This window comes from Alligator mississippiensis, chromosome 3 (genome assembly GCF_030867095.1).
Source record: "Alligator mississippiensis isolate rAllMis1 chromosome 3, rAllMis1, whole genome shotgun sequence".
Classification (NCBI taxonomy): domain Eukaryota; kingdom Metazoa; phylum Chordata; order Crocodylia; family Alligatoridae; genus Alligator; species Alligator mississippiensis.
The window spans coordinates 79,958,276-79,978,057 of NC_081826.1; the positions used below are offsets into that span (position 1 = coordinate 79,958,276).

General features: G+C 41.4%; 1 protein-coding gene across 1 annotated transcript in view; it reads right to left on the minus strand.

Annotated features, from left to right (window-relative positions):
• The window catches only part of ASXL3 (ASXL transcriptional regulator 3), a 207,907-nt gene that overhangs the window by 136,656 nt on the left and 51,469 nt on the right, over positions 1 to 19,782 (minus strand). Inside the window, exon 2 of the mRNA XM_059724136.1 lies at positions 14,288 to 14,370. Coding sequence (XP_059580119.1) covers positions 14,288 to 14,370 — 83 coding nt within the window. The remainder of the gene's footprint in view (positions 1 to 14,287; positions 14,371 to 19,782) is intronic.

The following is a 19,782-nucleotide window of genomic DNA, read 5'->3' on the forward strand; positions in this document are numbered from 1 at the left end:
GTTACTATATCAGGATGTTAACTGCTTTTTATTGTTTGTATTATTTTTTATTTTATCATTTGAAATGTCTACCACAAGCACTGCTGACCTATGCCATAAGCCTAGCACAGAGAAATTTTGCAATCTTTTCTTGCTTTACATTCTATACAGGCATGCTCTGAAAGTTAAAAAATAGATTATGCCGATGCATAAAGAAGTGACAAAAAATATTCCGTTGAATACAAAAAGAAAAAAAAGTGCAGGTGAAAACTAAATACAAAATCTCAAATACTTACACAAAACTCTTTTTCTTTTCAATTAATTATTGGTTTGATTACAGAGACAGAACTACAGAACAAAGATTCTCACTGTGAACTGTTCGAGAAGTTACAATTATGACCAGGAAATGCTGCTGCCTTAAGAATCCCGATAAAATTTTCTCCGTTTAAAATGAATTTCAATGCAATTAACACAACATATGGAAAATGTATACATTCCCCCTATACCAAAACAGGTTAACAATGGAAACTAAGATCTGGCAAGTTATCGAATAAAATGAAAATTTATAATGGATCATTACATGCATTCCTGGTAAATCTAAGCTTCATATCTTTGTGAATGATTTTGATAACTGGGGAAACAACATATCAATTAGTAGATTACACCAATCTGTAAGGTATCATAGACACTAGTGAAGACACAACATTAGGGTTGCCATACATCTGAGTTTTCCCGGAAATGCCCTCTTTTTTGAGTCCTCTGATCTCTGCCCAAGTGTTTTTTTGAAATAGGAACAAATGTCCAGGATTTTGCTAGCAGAATTGCATTTCCCAGTTTGCCCTCGCATCATGCATGTTTATCAGGGATCCAGGTTTTCCATCTGCTGCAGAAATTTATTTTCTAGATTTTCTTCTTAACTGCAAGTTTCCCCTTACCGGCTGGTAGCCTTCCAGCCTGCAAGGAACTGCTTGGGGTGATTCAAGGCAGGGGGCACCAGTGTGCACCTGCACATACACACAGCCAGCATGCAGCCAGATAGGGTGGTGGGAGGAGCCCCGGCAGCTGGATGCAGGTAAGCGTATGGGGGGCAGGGGTTGGAGGGCTTAGGGACTGTCCAGGGGAGAAGGGAGCCTGTGCACACGTGTGTGTGTTGGCAGGGGTGTGGAGTGGATGGGTGTATGTGGAGGGGGGGAGGGAGCAGGGGGGATGTGGGTCAGGAGTGAGAGGAACCAGCAATGATAAGGGGTTTGCAGGTCAGGAGTGAGAGGCACCAGCAGGGCTGGGGGAGAGGGGGTGCTGCATGTTGGGAATGAGGCGTACAAGCATGGCCTGGGGGAAGGGGACTGTGGGTTGGGAGTGAGGGGCAGCAGCAGGGATGTGGGCTGTGGTTTGGCAGTGAGGGGCACACCAGGGGAGGTGGGAGGCTATGGGTCAGGAGTAAGTGCAGGACACTGGCAGCGCCAGGGGGCTGCAGGTTGGGAGTAAGGGCTCTCCCCCTGCCCAGACAGGTGTCCTCTTATTTGGAACTGGAAATATGGTAACCCTAATTAATTGCTACTTCTCGGTTTCTCCCAAAAATATTCTAACAATGTTAATAAGTGTGACGAATGATTTCAGCTGGTTTCCTTTATTGGATTAGTTATCAAAAACAAATGCTAAGCCTATATGTTTCAATATGAAAAAAAAATGCTGAACTCTGAATTTGTGAATAGGTATAAACGATTGAAATTAAGCTGCTTGAGTTTTTCCCCCATCTCTAAACATTTTTATTGTACCATATATTTGATAATTTTTACAAATAAGACTATCAATTTTTATACTGTTAGGCATTATTAATTGTAGCATAGCTGTTCAAACTCCCATTAGTTAAAAAATGTGAGAGCGCAAATTTCAGCAGTTACACTGGAACAATGCATATGGGCATTTCTTCAAAGCCAAAACATTCTTTCCATTTATATTTGAAAGGACAGAGTTTTGTAAAGTGCTAAATACTGTTATGTTTACAATTATGGCAAACGCATGTCTTGGCTTAAAGTCCTTATCAACTTTCACTAACTGTGTTATAATTTCACTTTGTAACCAAAATAGAACATCTTCCCGTTAAACAGGCTTCAAGCATTTAAGCAACATTTTTAGCCAGCCTTGGAAAAAAAAAAAAAAAAAAAAAAATCACACTGTTAAGGAAACCTAAAGTATTCTAGAAAAACGAAAATATTTTCATAGATTCATAGATTCTCTTGTGGTTTTTTGTTAGTTATACCTAGGAAAACTAGCTTCTCATGCACTCCCATTTTTTTAGTCTTCACAGAAGCACTTTCCAGTGGTAGTTCTTGATTTCAAATACGTTTATAATTTTATTGCCCACCATTTAGGAAATAATGTTGCTTGGTTTTTTTATTAATCCCATAAAAGTTGGAGAGGTCACTGTGCCCATATACACAGAACTATTGTATTGATGAGTAAGTGGAAGACTGAAACTGTGCAAACAAATATAAAGGTAAAGATGGAATAGGAAATTAATAATGTTAATTAAGAGAACCAAGCATTCCAAGAGCCTAGGTCAACAGCAGCACATAAGCACAGGCTTAAATGATTTGATAATTCAGCCCAAAGGGGAAGAACATTTTAACTGTTGGGAAATTATCTTCTACTGAAGAGAGAATAACTATTTTGTTGCTTTTATTTTCCACTTAATAAATAAAACTATAGATGATTTCTGTGGTTGGACACTCACCTAAGCACACAGTAGACAGAGTTACAAACTGTACACTGGAATGTCTAGTGGCTAAATTACTGGACTAGGAGTTATGAGACCAGGCTTTCTTCACAGCTCTGCCAGTGACCCACAAATCACTTTAGGCTTTGGACACAACTCACAAGTTACACTCGTTCCATTATAAATGCACAGCACTACACAAAGCTTACATGCACATGTTCAGGGCGCCTGCAGTGCTACAAATGTGGTGGATCTATTACAAAAAGAGTTTCTGTTTCAGACAAGAACTTCTTTAAGTATTATGTTTTGTGGTGCCACATGTAAAATGTGGGCAGTTATATATCTCTGTCATTATAGAAGGTCTTTTGGTCCCCCAGTGTCTTACAGTGAAGGGCTATGGCCTGTGGGCCAGATCTGACATGCAAAGCCACTGGATCTGACCCTTGGATGCAGGGGGCTTCAAAGCAGCAGGGAGCACTTTGCTTGTGCCACACCTAGGCAGCACAACGATGTAGTGATGGGGTGATGACAGCAGTGGTAGCAGGCAGGTCCTAACACCAACCAACCTCAGACCCAAGCTGCATCATTCTGGCCCACTGCCACAGTGCTCCACTCTCCCTCCCAGCTTCCAAAGGGGAGAGAATGCATCCGATTCCCTGACAGCTGGTGGGAGCACAGCTGCAGCTCTTCTCCTGTGGCAGCTGTCATAGGTAAAGGCTGTATCTGCAGGATGAAGGCAGCTGGAACAGCTGATGCAGCCCTATCTGCTGGTACCACTGCAGCTATGGAAGCAGGGTCCCCCAGCAGAGCTGCTAGCCTCAGTTCAATCCAAAGGAAGGGACTGCTGTTTGTACAGATACTCCTAAGTGCACCTAAGTATTCCTAGCTTTAAACTGGCTAGCTTGGGTACTAATAACAGTGTGGGCTACCAAAGCTGCCTAGGTTCAGGTTGCTATCCTGTCCCAAATTATGGGACATCATGGCTACACAGCCATCATTACTCAAGGTAGTGAATTTAAAGGTAGCTGAGGCATGTTTTTTGGACTGCAGTGCAAACAGGCCCACTAGGTTATACCCTGGCTAAGTTCCATTTTGCCTGAACAGAAGTCCCAGAAATGACTGTCTCTATCTCAGTGTGCTTGAGCTAAAAAGACAGAAGAGAAACAAGAAAAACAGGGCAGGGTAGAATGGCAGACAGCGTTCAACAAATAAATACAATAAGGACGCACAAAGTCCTTGGGTGGTCAGCTGCAGTGGAAACAGTTGCCAGCATCTTAATCATGATCCATGAAACAAATTTTCTGTTACCTGACTGGAAGAGGAGAGTTGAGAAAATATTTCCAGGAGGACAAGATAGCAGATGTGTGTACAATGAACGGAAAGATGTTACCCAAAGCCAATTTCTCACTGCACCCAAGAGCCAAAAGCAGAGGTATAAACATCAATTCACTCAAACCAAGGGAAAGAATATGAGCTACAGCAGTCTCTCTCTTGGGAGCAAAAGGCATGAGAAGGATCTTTGGGCATCTATACATATGCTCAAGGGTGGAGGGAGGGGCACTTTAATTATAGTGGCCAAGAGACACTCTAACTAAAGCGTCCACAGCATCATGTGTATTCAGTGTCCTGTAATTCAAAATGGCACCAGGGGTGCTTTAACTAAAGCCCCCGCCACCATTTTGAATCATGGAGATTCTGAATACTAGATTTGTGCAAAGTTTTGGTAGCCAATTTGATTTGGAAGAGATTTGGCAGCTGAATCTCCTAATCGAATCAGGAGACCCATTACAAGGTCCAAATTGAATCAGAAGCCTTTGAATCAATTTGGAGTGATTCAGAAGGCTTGCAGCAAACAGAAACTGAGAAGAGTGAGGGGCATGGGGTGATCTTCCATAGATGGAAAAAACTGAGGGGGAGAAAGACAGCTCAGGTGAGGCAGGATCTAGCCACGGTTGCCCGGCAACACCTGTCCTGTCCACCGACCAGTGTTCCAAGCGAGAGGATGTTCAGCATTGCTGGGGATGTAGTGACACCCCACCGCACCTCCCTGGATCCTGGTTTGGCGGAGCAGCTGGTGTTCCTGACAGTGAACCTCCTGCTGCTGGGGTTCCCCAAGCTCCACCTGCAGACGGAGCGAGTGCCACCCTCCCCACTCCGCACCCATTTGCTTTTTTAAATTTGGCTTCAGAACCTTGAGGCGCACTTTCACAGAAACCCCTGGACCACTCTGCCTGAAACCTGGCAAGCCTCATGCCCGCATGAGGGGCTACCAACCCTGCTGCATTCATCCCACTCCTGCTTAACACACACAACTGATACCAGTTTTGCTTTCAACAGTTTGAGGTACGCTTCCACAAAAACCCCTGCACCCATCTCCTTGAAACTTGGCAGGCTTCACGCCCACAGAAGGGGCTACCATCCCTGCTGTTTTCATTCCAAGTGGCAAAAAAATGACAAAGTTATAGGTATTTTAGTGATTCCTCATTATAGTTTATGGCCGAATCTCCGAATCTGAATCAGCTGAATCGAATCAGGACAGTGATTCAAGTCACTGAACTGAATCGCTGTCCCTCTGAATTGGCTGAATCAGAATCGAATACTTGCTGCTCCACACAGGCCTACTGAATACACAATGCGGAAGCTGCTGGAGCGCACTAAGTAGCACATTCCAGCAGACTCAGTTAATCAAGTCTGCTCCGTGTGCTAATTAGCACGTGTCAGAGAACAGCATCATCACGTGTAAGGTGCCCTTTATTTCTGCATGACTAAATCTGACTGCCTTTGCTGCATAAAAGTTTCCTGGGCAGCTAGCTCATTTGCCCTACTTGCAGAAAAAGCAACTGGGAAAGGATTTTTAAAGATATCAGCTCCAAGGATATACAACTCAAAGGCTTAAAAAGAGAGAGGCAGAAAGATCAGGGGATGATGGTAAAATGCGTAAGAGGTAAAACTTTCAAAATGATTCTTCTCATTTAGGAACATATATCCCTTTAACTTTTAAGGAGGCTTGGACTATTAAGTACCAAAACCATTTTGCAAGTTTTATCCAAAATGCTTGAGAGGCCAAAAGACTAACTGGCCACATGAAAACAGGCTGCTAAAATGTGACCCACATGTATTGTACTGAGGCTCCAGTAAGTTTCTCAGGTCTACCTGTGCCTTCATTAAAGGTCTGAATTTGAGAATCCTAATGCAACTTTTTCCTGGGGGGTCGGGTGGTGAAGGTGAGAGAGTCCTCTTTTACCTGGCTCATCTTGCACCCAAGATTGGGACTGATCATTACTAAAACTCAATCCAGGAGATCCACTTAACTAGGTGATTTTTCTTTAATCAGCAAAACAAGGACACTTTCCACAAGTACAATCTATGAAAAGGGACTTGATTTTGGTATGTGTGCTCCAGAAAAGATGAGAAACTGACTGAGAACTTGAAGCTACCAGACATTTCAAACAGTATATCAGGTAAGCCAGAAGATGCAACTACTTCTGTTGGATATAACAGCAATATTGTAACTGAGATCAGAAAAAAAATAATGAAGATTAAATATAATCGCCTGGGCCAAAATCTCTGTATCAAGACATTTGAGAGCTAAAGGGTGTATCTACATGTCACCATATGGTGACATTGCTACAGCGCCATGTTTCAGTACTTCCTTTTGGAAGTACTACAGCATGGAGCAGTTCAGGTGGTTACTGTGCTGTGCATGAAGCACATGGTTAGATTTTGCCGCTACATCACCATAGTGGCACACTAAAACTGGGGAGCCTGCCACTACAGCAACGTAGCTGCTGATCACATGTAGACCTGCGTGACTGCTACAACACCGTAGCGTGCCATACGGCAATGTAGCACATCACTACATCACTGCAGGGAGACGTGTAGACATGCCCAGAGAGACGGAAAACACATTCAGACATATCAGGTTCCTATACACAGAACAGGTGGAAGGAAAAAAAATATACCACACTCCAGTTGATCATCTGTTTCACTTTTGTGTCCAATAAACACACTGTTCAAGATAAATCAGGGAGGTTCTCATTTACTGATATACGACTCAAAATTGCACAGTCAGGTACTTCCTTCTTGACTTAATAGGAAGAAGTGGACTCAGGTAGCCTATTCATTTAATAATCCGCTAATGGATTTATGCAGGCACATCTTGCACATGATCACGGTCTTTCTCTAGTTCCAAGTCTAAGTTCTAAGGCTCAGAAGACTCCATATCAGTCTAACAGCTGAAGGGGGTATTCTCACCTTGGAGGATAAGTAGGAGAATGCTTGTCACTGCTGGCTCAAACCATTTCTTCTTGGTCTACACAGAGTTTATCATTAACAGAACATGTCTGAGCCTAAGCAGAAAGCATGGCTTTGGCTTGTAGAGTAGCAGCTGCATAAAGACCATCACCAAAATGCAAAATACTGGTAGAGTAGCACAGGTGATAGATCACTCTATACATGCTTTATTTTTCATACTCCTGTGAACAAACTGCCACTTGTCAAAGACAGGATACTGGATGTCTTCAATGGACATTTTGTCTAACCTACTGTGGCAAGTCTTATATTTTGAAGGACAAAAAGGGGGGCTTTCTTATGGTAGCTGGAAAGGAATTGAAAGAGAAGTCACATCAGAACTCATACTGTCAAACTGAAAGGAAGAAGTAGAGAATAGGATTTTTTTTTTTTATTTCTTCAATAGATTCACAGGACACAAAAGACCTTGAAGCTACTGAGGTCAAACATTCCAAAACCACAAGACAACTATGTCATGCCCCAGGGTTCAGAGTCCTGCGCGCAGTGGGGGAGGACAGCAAGTAAGCAGAGAACCTGTCTGTGGCCTAAATCTGCACTCTAAAAATTAAACACCTCCCACCCCCTTTCACAGTTGGTTCGCTTTTTAACTCATGTTAAGTAACTTTTCTTGCAATCTTTTCCAGACAGAACAAGGGTGAATTTTTGAGCATTACCAACCAAGAATGAGGGAAAAACAAGGTCTGATCAGAAGTTATTGGTACAATTTAAATAGGTATACTCCTGAAAACTCTTAGAATAAGAATGAGTGAGGCCAAGCACTGCAATTTCAAGATCCGCATGGGAAGAAACAGCAAAACACCAGGTTACAATGCTGCTAACATATCTACACCTTCTATTATACACTTTAAAATGTCAATCTATATATTATTCTGTTATTACTGTCTTTCTTTTCTCAGATGAACAGTTACTCTACAGGTGTGCAGCTTATGGTGTTCTTTATCTACCATATTCAACTATGAGACACGTTTTGTAATGAAACAGAAAGAACACGCGTTAAAATAACTCCTAATAAATTTTCAGAGTAGAAATCAGAACCTCACAGCCTTTTGCTTCCTTTTTCCTGGGGCCTGAACTGTTTTCTCTGCTTGGGCTGCAAGTATCTTTCTACAAAGCAGCATGCTCTTTAGGGCAGAAGTTCACTGCTGGAAGGTAAGAGTATGCATGCACACATATGCACATGCATGAGTGTGAGTGAGTGTGGGAGAAATTCAGTTTATGTGAAAATGTGTGAAAGTAAGCGTGTGCTGTTGAGTACTGCAAGTCATCCATGGTAAGTACTCCAAACACAGCTTTGGACATTATAATACCTTCTACACTTTTCCTAAATAGGTTAACAAAAACTGCAGCTCAAGGAAGCAGAAGTCAGTAGATAAGCACAAATGTAACAAGCAAGCAAAACAACCCCCAGAAAGATCATGGAAGAAAAAGATAGGAAATGGAGGAAGCCAGTGGGTTCATAATATTTTTGTCTTATTTAGGAGCTTCCCCACTCCCCCTACCCCCTTTCTTTAAAAAAATAATAAAGTAATAGTACCGAGTCATTAGAACCAGAAAACTCAAGACACATTTAGCACTTACTTTTAGTGCTTTTTTTTTTTTCTTCATTCTTATAGAGCCTTTTCATCCTTGGGAAGCCCAATTGGTTTTCATTTTCCTCAACACTGAAAATATACTTATTCAGTGCAGTATACTTATGTAATGCACCCTAGAAGATTCTCCAAGGTGTGTACACACACCAGGACTTGAAACTTCACTTCCCTTTAGAGAATAGTTAAGCTTTTTCATGAGTGTGAGAGTCTAAGTCATCAATTTTGGCAAAATTTAAGCTTTCACTTGAAAGAAAAAGCTCCAAGCCTTTATGGATCTAATGAAAACCTTCCAAATGTGAATGAACCATAAAACAGCATAATACATTTTCCTGAGTCTGCAGACTGAAAGCTCCAATGCCTTTACTGCTGTTCACAGCTTTCTCAAACAGAAACAGTGAATTAAGTTGCTATAGATCAGTTTCACTATCGCTGTTCAGAAACCCATAGGTAGCACTGAAATTACTATGAATCATATCAACTTAGGAAACCTGTACGAAGCAAAGGTAGTCAGATACAGTCACAGAGGAATAAAGAACCTTCTCACCCCCTAACTGGAACAGGTCTACAGGTGGGTAGAGCAGTCAGGACCTGCCTCTTAACAGGGGCCAGAGTCCTCTGGAAGCTCCAACTAGCTAAAGAGCATTGGGGGAATGGCAGAGGGAAAATGAAATATATCAAACAGTTAGTAGACAGGCTCATTGAAAAGCAAACCCCACAACTTAGCTAAGAGTCATCATCTCCAGCAAACAGGTGAACAAAAACCCCTCCAATTTTTGAGATCACACAGAACTGTATTTTTCATTACATCATTTCTGTAGACTTCATGGGTAGAACATCCTTCTTCCTTCATTTACTGCTAGTTTGTAGATTCCTGGTACTTTTCCCCCTCAGTCCCTGTAAGTTCTTTTAATAATAAAAGATGTCCATTTTCAGCAAGTTGCTTCTCTTCAAAATCCTTTTTTTACTCAATTTACCATAATAATTCTCTTTAAGTAGATAGCATCCCAAGGGCTTCTGCACAAAGATTTCTCATGAGTTCTTCCCAACTATGAACCTTCTGGATTCTGACCGGTACACAGAAAAAGGAGTATAAAACCAAAAAAATATAGAAGCCCCCCCTAAACAAACCCGGGGACAAATTTAACTGCGAGTTAGAAGTCAGCACTGTGAATGGTTACCAGAACATTAATTTTGCCCCATCTTTCTAGCTCCCTACTAAAATAAGCACCTATATTCAAGTACAAGGTCATCACCAAATACATATTTTTTCATGCCTGAATATCTGCAGCCTTAAAGGATGCAAAGCTGATGTTCCCTACAATATAATTAGCATAACTGCATTATCTGTCAAAATTTAAACATTTCCTCCCCAAATCACTGTGTATTTGTCTCATTTTAATTATAACAAACCTTATGTCCCTTCTTAAGTTCATCTATTCATCTTTCAGGTTATAATAGGCTAAGTGGGATGGAATTAAAGAAACATGACAGAAAATAGAGAATTCAACTAAAATATGTGCCACCGGATACACTACTAATTAACTATTCTGAGTACACGCAAGCATTTTTTATTTTTAAGAGGAAAGAAGTAGGTTGGAATGTCATGAAAACTGTTATGGGGACAGGGAACAGTCGTCACCAATTCAAATTTGATCCACCTCATTATTGTCCAAAAGCTGCTATCACCAGACTCTACTTAAGGGCCCAGGTGAAAAAACATGATGGTTTCAATCCAGTTTAAAAGTTGCCATGTGCTGCAACTGATACCTTCATTTCAAGAGCAGGTTATAGAGGCACTTGGTTGGGTGATTTAGGGAGGTATGATCCTGCCTTGAACACGGGGCTGGACTAGATCTCATGAGGTCTCTTCCAGCCCTACCAGTCCTCTGATCCTATAATCTACATCCTAGCAAGGGATTCTTTCCAGGTAGGACTCAGAGATACCAGGTCCTATTTTACACTTGCTCTGTCAAGAGAAAATTTCAGTAATATTAAGCAATTCCAAAGCAACAGCCCTTGGAGACTGAAGGTGTAAACAGATTTTAGAGCTATACTAGTATTAAATTATATTGATACAAGATATTCTGACAGCTCTGTCTGCTCCTATAGCAGTGTAAGTGGGACAAAACTGTTGTAACTTTGTTTTATTCTGTGTTAAAGTTACAGTGGTTTAACTCATTTATACCACTACAGGAGAGGGCAGACTTAACAGCTGAACCAGAACAATAGAGGCAGACTTCTGAGCTCCAGGTCCCCCCTCCCCTTTTAAAAGTTTAAAGTTATATCTGCCCACAGCCCATAAGTATGTCCACAAAACATTTTTTTTAATTTGGCTATGAAAATCTTCAACCTTTTAGGTCCCAAAATTGTTTACCTTAAAAGTTGTTTTTCCTTCCTGGAACTGAGAGGAGGATTGCCCAGATGATGATCTTTTTACAACTGATTGTCGCAGCAGGAAAGATATTTAAAAAACAAAAACAAAAACTGAAATGTGTACCCCAAACACAATATACATCTATGTAAGTGTACTCTCCATCAGAGCTTGTGTTGATTTTTTCTTTTTTATTTCTGAGACGTAGCTGGGTGTGTGCTACCCATTTTTGTTTTTTAATTTTCTCCCTGCTGCATTCAATGATTTAGGCAGAAAGAATGTTAGGAAATTGTACCTCTTTATAGGAACAAGAAATAAATGAAAGTTTTTAAGTCTGATGGTATCTTTCCAAAATGGGCAGCTCAACAGTCCCAATTAAACTGACAGAAACCTAGAAGTGATTAATTCTGAGTTGCTCATAGAGCAAGAAGTATAGTTACTTTCACAGCATACTTTAAAAGTGACCAAAGCAAGTAGTTCTGTTCAGCTATACACTGAACAGGACTAGGGGTGCACCGATAGCGATTTTTGCGGCTGATACTTATAGCCGATTTTTAAGTGGGCATTTCAGCCAATACTGATCCAATTTCTGATACCAGCCCAGCAGCTTGAAAAGCAGTGTCCAGCTGGTAAGTCTGTGATTGGGGGGGGGGGGGGAAGAGGAGGGAGGGAAAAGAAAGGAAGGGGCATAAGGGGGCAGATCAAGGCCCCTGCACTGAGGGAGGGAATGGGGCTGGGGAGGGGCAGGGTGAGGGACAGAGCCACAAGCAGATCATCCGGGGAGCATGGGAAGAGGGGGCAGCTCCTACTGCTGCGTGCACCCTGGGAGGACCCGGGGGGGGACATGCACTCCCCAGATCTGCGCCAAGTGGGGTGGGGCAGGGCAGGCAGGGCGGGCTGGGCTGCCGCTACCGGCTGGGGTCAGGGCTGCACTGCGCTCTTCCCAGCGAGGGCTGGGCTGCACTCAGGGCAGGCAGTGGCAGCACTGGGAAGAGGGCTACAGTGGGGGTTGCAGCCACCCCAAAATTCACTGTAGCCACCCCAGCCTTCCTTCCCAGTGCCACCACCTGCCCCACCCCGAGCACAGCCCAGCCAAAACCCTGCCAGGAAGAGCCCAGCACTGCCCCAGCCCCAGCCTGCACCTGCAGCCCACCCTGCCCAGCCCCACGCAGATCCGGGGGACACAACCCCCCCTCCCCCCTCCCCCAATGCCCTCCCGGGTTGTGCACAGCGGCGGGAACTGCCCTCCGCTCCCTGGCACAAGCCACAGCTCCGTCCCACCCCCGCCCCACCCCAACTGAGTAGTGCCTGCCCCAGCCCCACTCCCTCCCCCACTGTGGGAGCCTTAATCTGCATCCCCATGCCCCTTCCCTCCCCTCTCCTCTTCCACCACAACAGACTTACCAACTGGACGCAGCTCTCCAAGCTACCAGGCTGTGCTCCTTGCCGCCTATGTTCTGCACTGCGACCGTGCATGCACAAACCATTTATCCAGCACATTAATCAGCCACATCAGGCCAATTTCCAATGCAGGCAACTTTCTTTATAATTGGTGCTGATCCGATATCGGACCGATGTATTGGTGCACTTCTAAACAGGACAGTGGAGAATTTCAAGAGAACTTAATCTAGAATTGTTACAATTTTGCTCATAAAGATCACCAGTAAAAAATGGAAGAGGGTAAAGAATAAAGGAAATTTTAAGGCTAAACTGGAGGTCATTAAACAACAAAGTCATTACACAAATGGAAATTACTCAGTGGCCTATTACACACATTATGATACTTCACAAAATCTCCACTACTTGTCTGTCTTCATAGATAATGGTGTGGGAACACATCTACACCTTCTCACCACTAACAATTAATAACCTTTGGGTCATCCTATAATGGGGATATTTCCACTGCTGGCTATTGCAGATAGAGGATTGTAGCCTCCAATATTGTGGATCTAGAACTTTTCATGATCTCCAAAATAACTTCAACATTCTTTATATGCAGCAGAAACAATATTTTTGTATTATTTAAATTAAATTCTAAAATAGTTTCAAAATAGAAAGATCAGGATAATTATTTCTAATAAACTAGCTTCACTCCTTGCCCAAACACAGTATGCAGCACCCCATTCTGAAAAACATTCTGGGAAGACAGGAATTATAAGAATTAAGAAAAGGTATTATAACAGCACAACTGGAATTGTTGGCAAAAAATACAAGAAGAAACAGTAGCTTATTTGCAGCAATGGAAAAGAGCATCCTAAACAACTTTCAGGTAATTGTTTTTCAAGGTTTTGTTTATTGTATGCATATCCTCGTGGCAGAAAGCTTATGCACAGACATTTATTTTCTGAGGTTTTCTCCTCGTTTCTTGACACTGACAAATATTTTGAATGACTTCTTAACAGCAACTATAACACTTGAGAGCCTTAGGGCTGGGAGGGGGGAAAGAGGGAAATCAAAGCTCCACTTGTATACTGTGCTATCCACTCTTGCTTTTTACTCCTCCACCAAAACACTTTATTATACCTTACAATGCACTCACATCTAGTTTACCCGTAAATTGCATGTTATGAATTGTGAATGATTCTGTACTGCATTATTACCTCTGTTTCTTTGGAAATGCTTCTGAACAGCAATAAATGCAGCATAGTACCTCAGGCAATTTTTTTGGGGTCACCAAAATAAATTCAGAAATAGCAGATATATCGTGTTACTACTCTTCTAGGATTCCTGTCTGTAAAGCCTGCCCTATATTTGAGGTGCCAGGCAAAAGGGCACAATTAAACTAAAAGCAAATGCCTCCATCAGTTTGCTGCCAGAGGTCAACACCTATTAAAACAATTTATTCAAATAGAAAATTATCTTACCAGCAAACAGAAGCCAAGGAAAAGATAGCCTGAACTGGAGAATATTGATACCGTTCTCCCATAACCAATATGTTGTTTGCTATTAATCTGTCTGCTGTGACTAAGGACTGAGAAGCTGTATGCCCATCTGAAGTACAGTGTACCAACCTTATCCAAAACCCACTAAAATGAACAGAAAGTCTGCTATTGGCTTCAATGAGCCTTGGACTCCCATTAGTTCTAACCTGGTCATCATCATAAGCTTTAACACCTGCAACCTATTTCTACATCAAAATCACTGTGCCATTACTTAAATCAGTACTAAAATAATTTAAGAAGTCCAGACCAGATCATCTACAGCTCATGATCCCACCTAATGTAATGGAATAATGAATTATCCTATACCCATTGCTTCAAGAAGGGTACACAACTTTCACAAATGTGTTATTTTTGGCGAAGAATTCATACAAATACTGACCTTGTTTCTTTTAACCCTTCTTTCTGAATGACTTCTAGTATTTGTTTTGCAGTCATTGGTGAGTTGGGGTGTTTTTCCAATGCCTAAAAAGAAACAACAGACATATAAATGACAAGACAAAGTCATTCTGTAAATTTGAAAGATTGTGATTTCATGCACTTTTATTTAGTTATTTGTGAAGGATAGGGAACTGTGGTATTGAGATTGGAGTCCTCTGTCTGTTGAAAGGCCAGATATAATCCAGGAAACTGCAGCAAGAACCAGATTTACTTGCTGTTTGTGTGGACTGGATGCTGAAGCATATGGGAAAATTCTTTCAAATGAACTAAAAAGAGTTAAAATATGAAACCTATTTTAGGAATTCAGCAATATAGTTTCTTTGAGACAGGAAAAGAAAAAAAGAGATACAGAGATTGTAATTTTTTCTTCACCACTTTAAAACAGTCTGAGGTCAATGAAGTACTGTACATAAACTTTGATATGACCTCAAGAATAAAAATAAGGGCTAAAAATGTCCATATGCAAAGGATGAGCTTTGGTCAGAAGTAACACGATAGGTTTCAAATTTTAAATGCTTTTTGTTTTTAAAAAGATTAAATTTTAAAATGGTCAAAACAGTCACAGAAGCACACAAGATGCTACATGACTTGCTAGAGTGCGGTATGTTTTCCAGTTCAGCTCAGTTTTCCACTCCTTTGCCTTTTCCAATCAAGCGCAAATTAACCCATTCCTCTTCCCAATTCAGACCGACTTGTATGGAATGTGCTAGTTTTCCACTTGCTCTTTTTCCCCTTTCAGTTTTAGCCAGTTAACTCTTCTGCCATTCTTTTGCTCATATGAAGTGCCAAATTGACAGCCCTGGAAATGGATCCGTTATCAACACAAAAAGGTACAATATAGGCAATGGCAATGCAAGCTTCCCCACAGTGTCTTGCCAACATACCTCAGTAATAAATTCTCACTTCTGCCTCTGGTAAATAAGAAATCCATGTGAGCTCCATACTCATTCAAGCCTTAGCTTCTCTCTACTGCTTACCAATTTATGCCAATTGTGATAGCAGCTACCATGATATGGACACCTGCCCACTAAGCACTAGAGACGTAACACCAAATCATGTAACATAAGTCACCGAACAGTAGATGGTGAACGTTTTCAATCACTACTAGCCAGGGCTGTAATTCAAGCAGATGACCTAGAGCCAAAGCCTCCATATTCACTGTTAATTCCTTGAGCTCCTGAGCCGTCTCTTGCCATTTGACAATTCTGTTTAGCTGCCTGTTCTCCCCTTTCCAATTCAAAACACAATTTACCAATTCCCTTGCCCCACACTGTTTTCCGTTACAGACCAGCTTCTTACTCTTTACCTTTCAGTTCTACAAAAGGAAAATGCAGAAGCGAGGGCTGCACTAGAAAGATTTGGGAGCTGAACTGGGCTTATAATAATGTGTACATGAATAGGAAAGAGTAAAACTGGACCTGGCAGGAAAAGAAAATAGAAAGGTGACCTGAAAGGGGAAAAGTAGAAATGGACAGGAAACAGGATGATAATGAAAAGGGGCAGAGCAAACTAGAAGAGGGATCATTACAAAGGGAATAAAATAGAAAGCATTCATGAAAAGTCAGAAAAAGTGTACTAAAAAGAAGACAATGTGCCTAAAGATGTAGAGGAAAATGAGAGGGAAAAATGTAAAAACAAAAAACTTTGGGGAAAAAGAAAGAAAGGAGAGCCAATAAAAAGAGACAAAGTAAAATAAATGCACAATGAAGTGGAGGGGAAAGAAGGGAACCGAACTGAACTGAACTGGGAGCACTCCAGAGGGCAGGCTGGGTAAAACTGGAAAGGACAGAAGAGGAATCTACACTGTACTGGACACGGCTATGAAGGAAACTGGGTGCACTTGAAAGTGGGGTTACTCACTGTGGAGGATTCCCTGTTTCTCTTCCTGAGTACAGGCCCCTCAGCACACCTGGGCAGCTCCTCCCTGGAATTGAGAAAATTTGGGTAGCCCTGTCCCCTTCTCTATGACATCACATCCTACTCTTTAAAGGAAGTAAAAGTGCCATGTATTACAGTGTGAGTTTGATGACAGTGGGGAGGAAACAATAAAGCTACACAGAACATCAGAAATCACCCCTGTCCTGGGAAGCAGGAAAAGGGAGGGTAGTTTGTGCTGAGGAAGCTGCACTGAACTGGTTGTAGAAACAATGGCCAGACACATGGATATGGAAGACTGTCTTCACAGACCAGAAAAAAAAAATGAAGCCAACAAAGCAATATGTATACAGAGACCGTAAATTAAACCCACAAAGCAGCTTTTAAATACCACAGTATAAAACAAATACATTCAGGGTATAATGACATATTAAAATGCAGAATACGTTAGAAAAGCTGAGCATGCCGGAGCAAACAACTGCCCATTGTGTGAACTGGTTTTAGTGCTGGACACACAGCGTGGGCTGTGGTTTCATATGTCCCATGAATGTAACTTTATTCGTCTAAACCTTCAGAGCAGCAATTTTTTGTTTTAAAAATATTTGTTTTTTACCCTAACAAAGACCAAAGATATCTTGAAGAAACTACCGAAACTGAGGGCAACGTTATGCCTGAAGCTTTTCAACAAAGGACGTTATTTTAGCAAAGCCTAGTAACAAGGCAGCTCTTATGCTAGACAAAAAAATACAGGCTTAATTAATGTCGGTTGTATGATATGAGAATAAAGCGAAAACAACTAGTTGGACACGATTGTGAGGGCCACTGACATTTCCTCATTATGGAAAATGGGTACATACTTTAGGAGAGAACACAACATGCACAACAGGATTATTAGGGTATTTCTCCACTAAGGGATGGATTGAACCAATAAATGCACCTGCCCTGAAATCACCTACAAAATAAAAACAACACACAATTCCCTCTCTCTAACACTTTTCAAAGTAATGTTAAAGAATTCAAACTGAACAAGCAATTGTGATTAAGACAAGTAAAACAACAGGACAACCTCACATCATTGCTCACATTTTGGTCAGACACTGTAACAAAGATCACAAAAGAAAAGCCTTTATATGTTTTAATTCTTTCTCCTCTCTCCCACAACATCAGTTGACATTCATACCTTCTAAAAGGAATCTACAGGTAATGACTAGTAGTAGTTGGGATTACCATGTATAATCAGGTCCAAAGAACAAGTCAGACTACTGACAGGCAAAATATGATTTTTCTTGACACTGGTTCTTTGGATATATGCTAACGTATTTTCTTGGTGAGGAAAGAAGAAATTGGTTTGCAGCAGCTGAACTCTGAAGTCTTTGTTCTTCCAGCTAAGCCACAAACAAAAATGAAAATGAATCATCACAATGGAGGGAGAATTAACAAATCCCCCTTTGACCATCAAAACAATCCTTAAAGGGGTAAAAGTAGTCCATGCTGAGACACAAAGATGCTTCCTTAATTTGGTCAACCTCTATTGACTTGGAAAGTGTAAAGACCAGACATTCCCAAAAGTATTCATAGGTTTTACCAATAATGACACAGGAGGCCTGTACTTTGAAGAATCTGTACTTTGCATCTCTACTTTTGACCCTTCACATCAAACCCTAACTGTGGAGGTGAGGTACAGCATGCACAAACCCAATGGTTTGTGGGAAGCTCAAGTTAAGTGACTCTGACAAAAGTAAACAAACACTGCTTTTGTGGGCATGGTTTGTTGGCATTGTTGTGGGTACGCCCTGTACCTATGCATGTATGCTTACTTTTCTCTGCATGAAATCAAACCTGCTCAATAGTTTGCAAATGATAACCAGCAGTGCAAACTAAAAATGCAGCATTCCTAGCACCCGTCAATTATCCTAGCACCGTTCTCTGGGAACTAGGAAGCTTTCCCAAAAAAGTGTTACCTACTTCTGCAATTTCCAGCTATCACACTCACCAAAAAAGCCTCCTTCTAGGTATGACGCCATTGTAAACTGATACAGTGCTGTCTTCCTAGGCCACCAAGCAGCTCTGCAGCTATTCAAAGCTGTGCCCACCTGCATCACGCTGAAAACTGACCAGAGTCTTGTCAGTTTCCACAATACAATCAGATGGGGACAGAAGCTAAACTGACAAAAATCAGGCACAGTTCACTATTGCTGCTATGCATTTGTGCTGCTGCAGAGACAACTCAAATAAGAACAGGAGGAGGAGGACAGGAGTTACTATCTAGCCCTCCCACATAACAACTAAAACCCTGGGAGAGGCACCGAATGGCACAAATCACACTTTACAGCCAATGGGCACTGGGATGGATACGGAAAACAAGAAAGAGAGAAAGAGAATGTTCTCTTCTGCAATCAGAGAATATTAAAAACTGTAAGCAGCTGTCAATTAATTAATGAAGTGAGAGTCCTAGGCAGAGTACAGGAAGAGCATCCTGATAGGAATTCCAGTTTTCTTTGTTCTATGTGGCAGACAGAAAAAACTGACTTCTTATCTAGGCAATTCCTCTCAAAAATCACTGGGTTTTGGTTAAGGATGTATTCTTCTGGGCACTAGTTGCCTAGTAAAATTTCAAGGCCCTCTTGAAATGCATAATGGGTAAACTAATGAGGAGAGAGGGCTTTGGGGGAGTAAAGGCCTAAGACTAAGAATGGTAGAAGCAAAGAGAGAGGGGAGAGAGAGAGAGAAGGATAATAAGGTAGAGGCAGTTAAGGAACACAACATATGAAAAAAAACAAATTAAATGGACGTGATGCAGAAAAAGATGATAATGGCAGATGAAGACAATGCAAGAAGATACACCAGGATCTAGCACCCGTTCTCAAATGGTGGTTCATGGAGCACTTGCTTGCTGATGGTCTGCAGAAAGCTGCTGGGTCACATGATGCTAGCTCTCTTCATTTCCAGCTGCTAAACTGCATTAAAAGAAGCTAAAAATACATTAACAATTTTCCTAATATGACTTTTCCATGTGAGCAACTGTGGTTGCCATAGGGATGTTATACAATTCAGAATGGGAAAGGATGTGTCCATGAGATACTTTCTTTCAAGATGTGGTCTATGCTGTGAAAAAAATAATTTAGTACTCGTGTATTATTAAAGGCAAGAAAAAAAATGGTAGGAAAGCCAGCAATGGAATGAAGATATAATAAAAGCAAGAGATATAAAGCAAAATCAGTTTTTAAAAGTATATTAAAGTTTTAACAATTGATTGACCTATTACATGCAAACTTTTTGAGCTACATTGCTGCATAGTGGTTTCCAGATGGAGATGGTATTGACCAATAAAGCCCAAATGACTTAAGACATGCCTTACTGGAAGTCCGTGTTCCTGCCAGTCACCATCCAAATTAACAGAAATATTTAAATTACAGTTTCTTCACTTTGAACTGAAGGAAACAGATGGCAGTGTGTTTTCTGAAACAGGATCTCAATTTTAGAATACATTTCCCAAATCGGTCTGGAAGAGCCCAAACTTGCCAAACGTCAAGAAACAAAAACATAAGAAGTGCCACACCA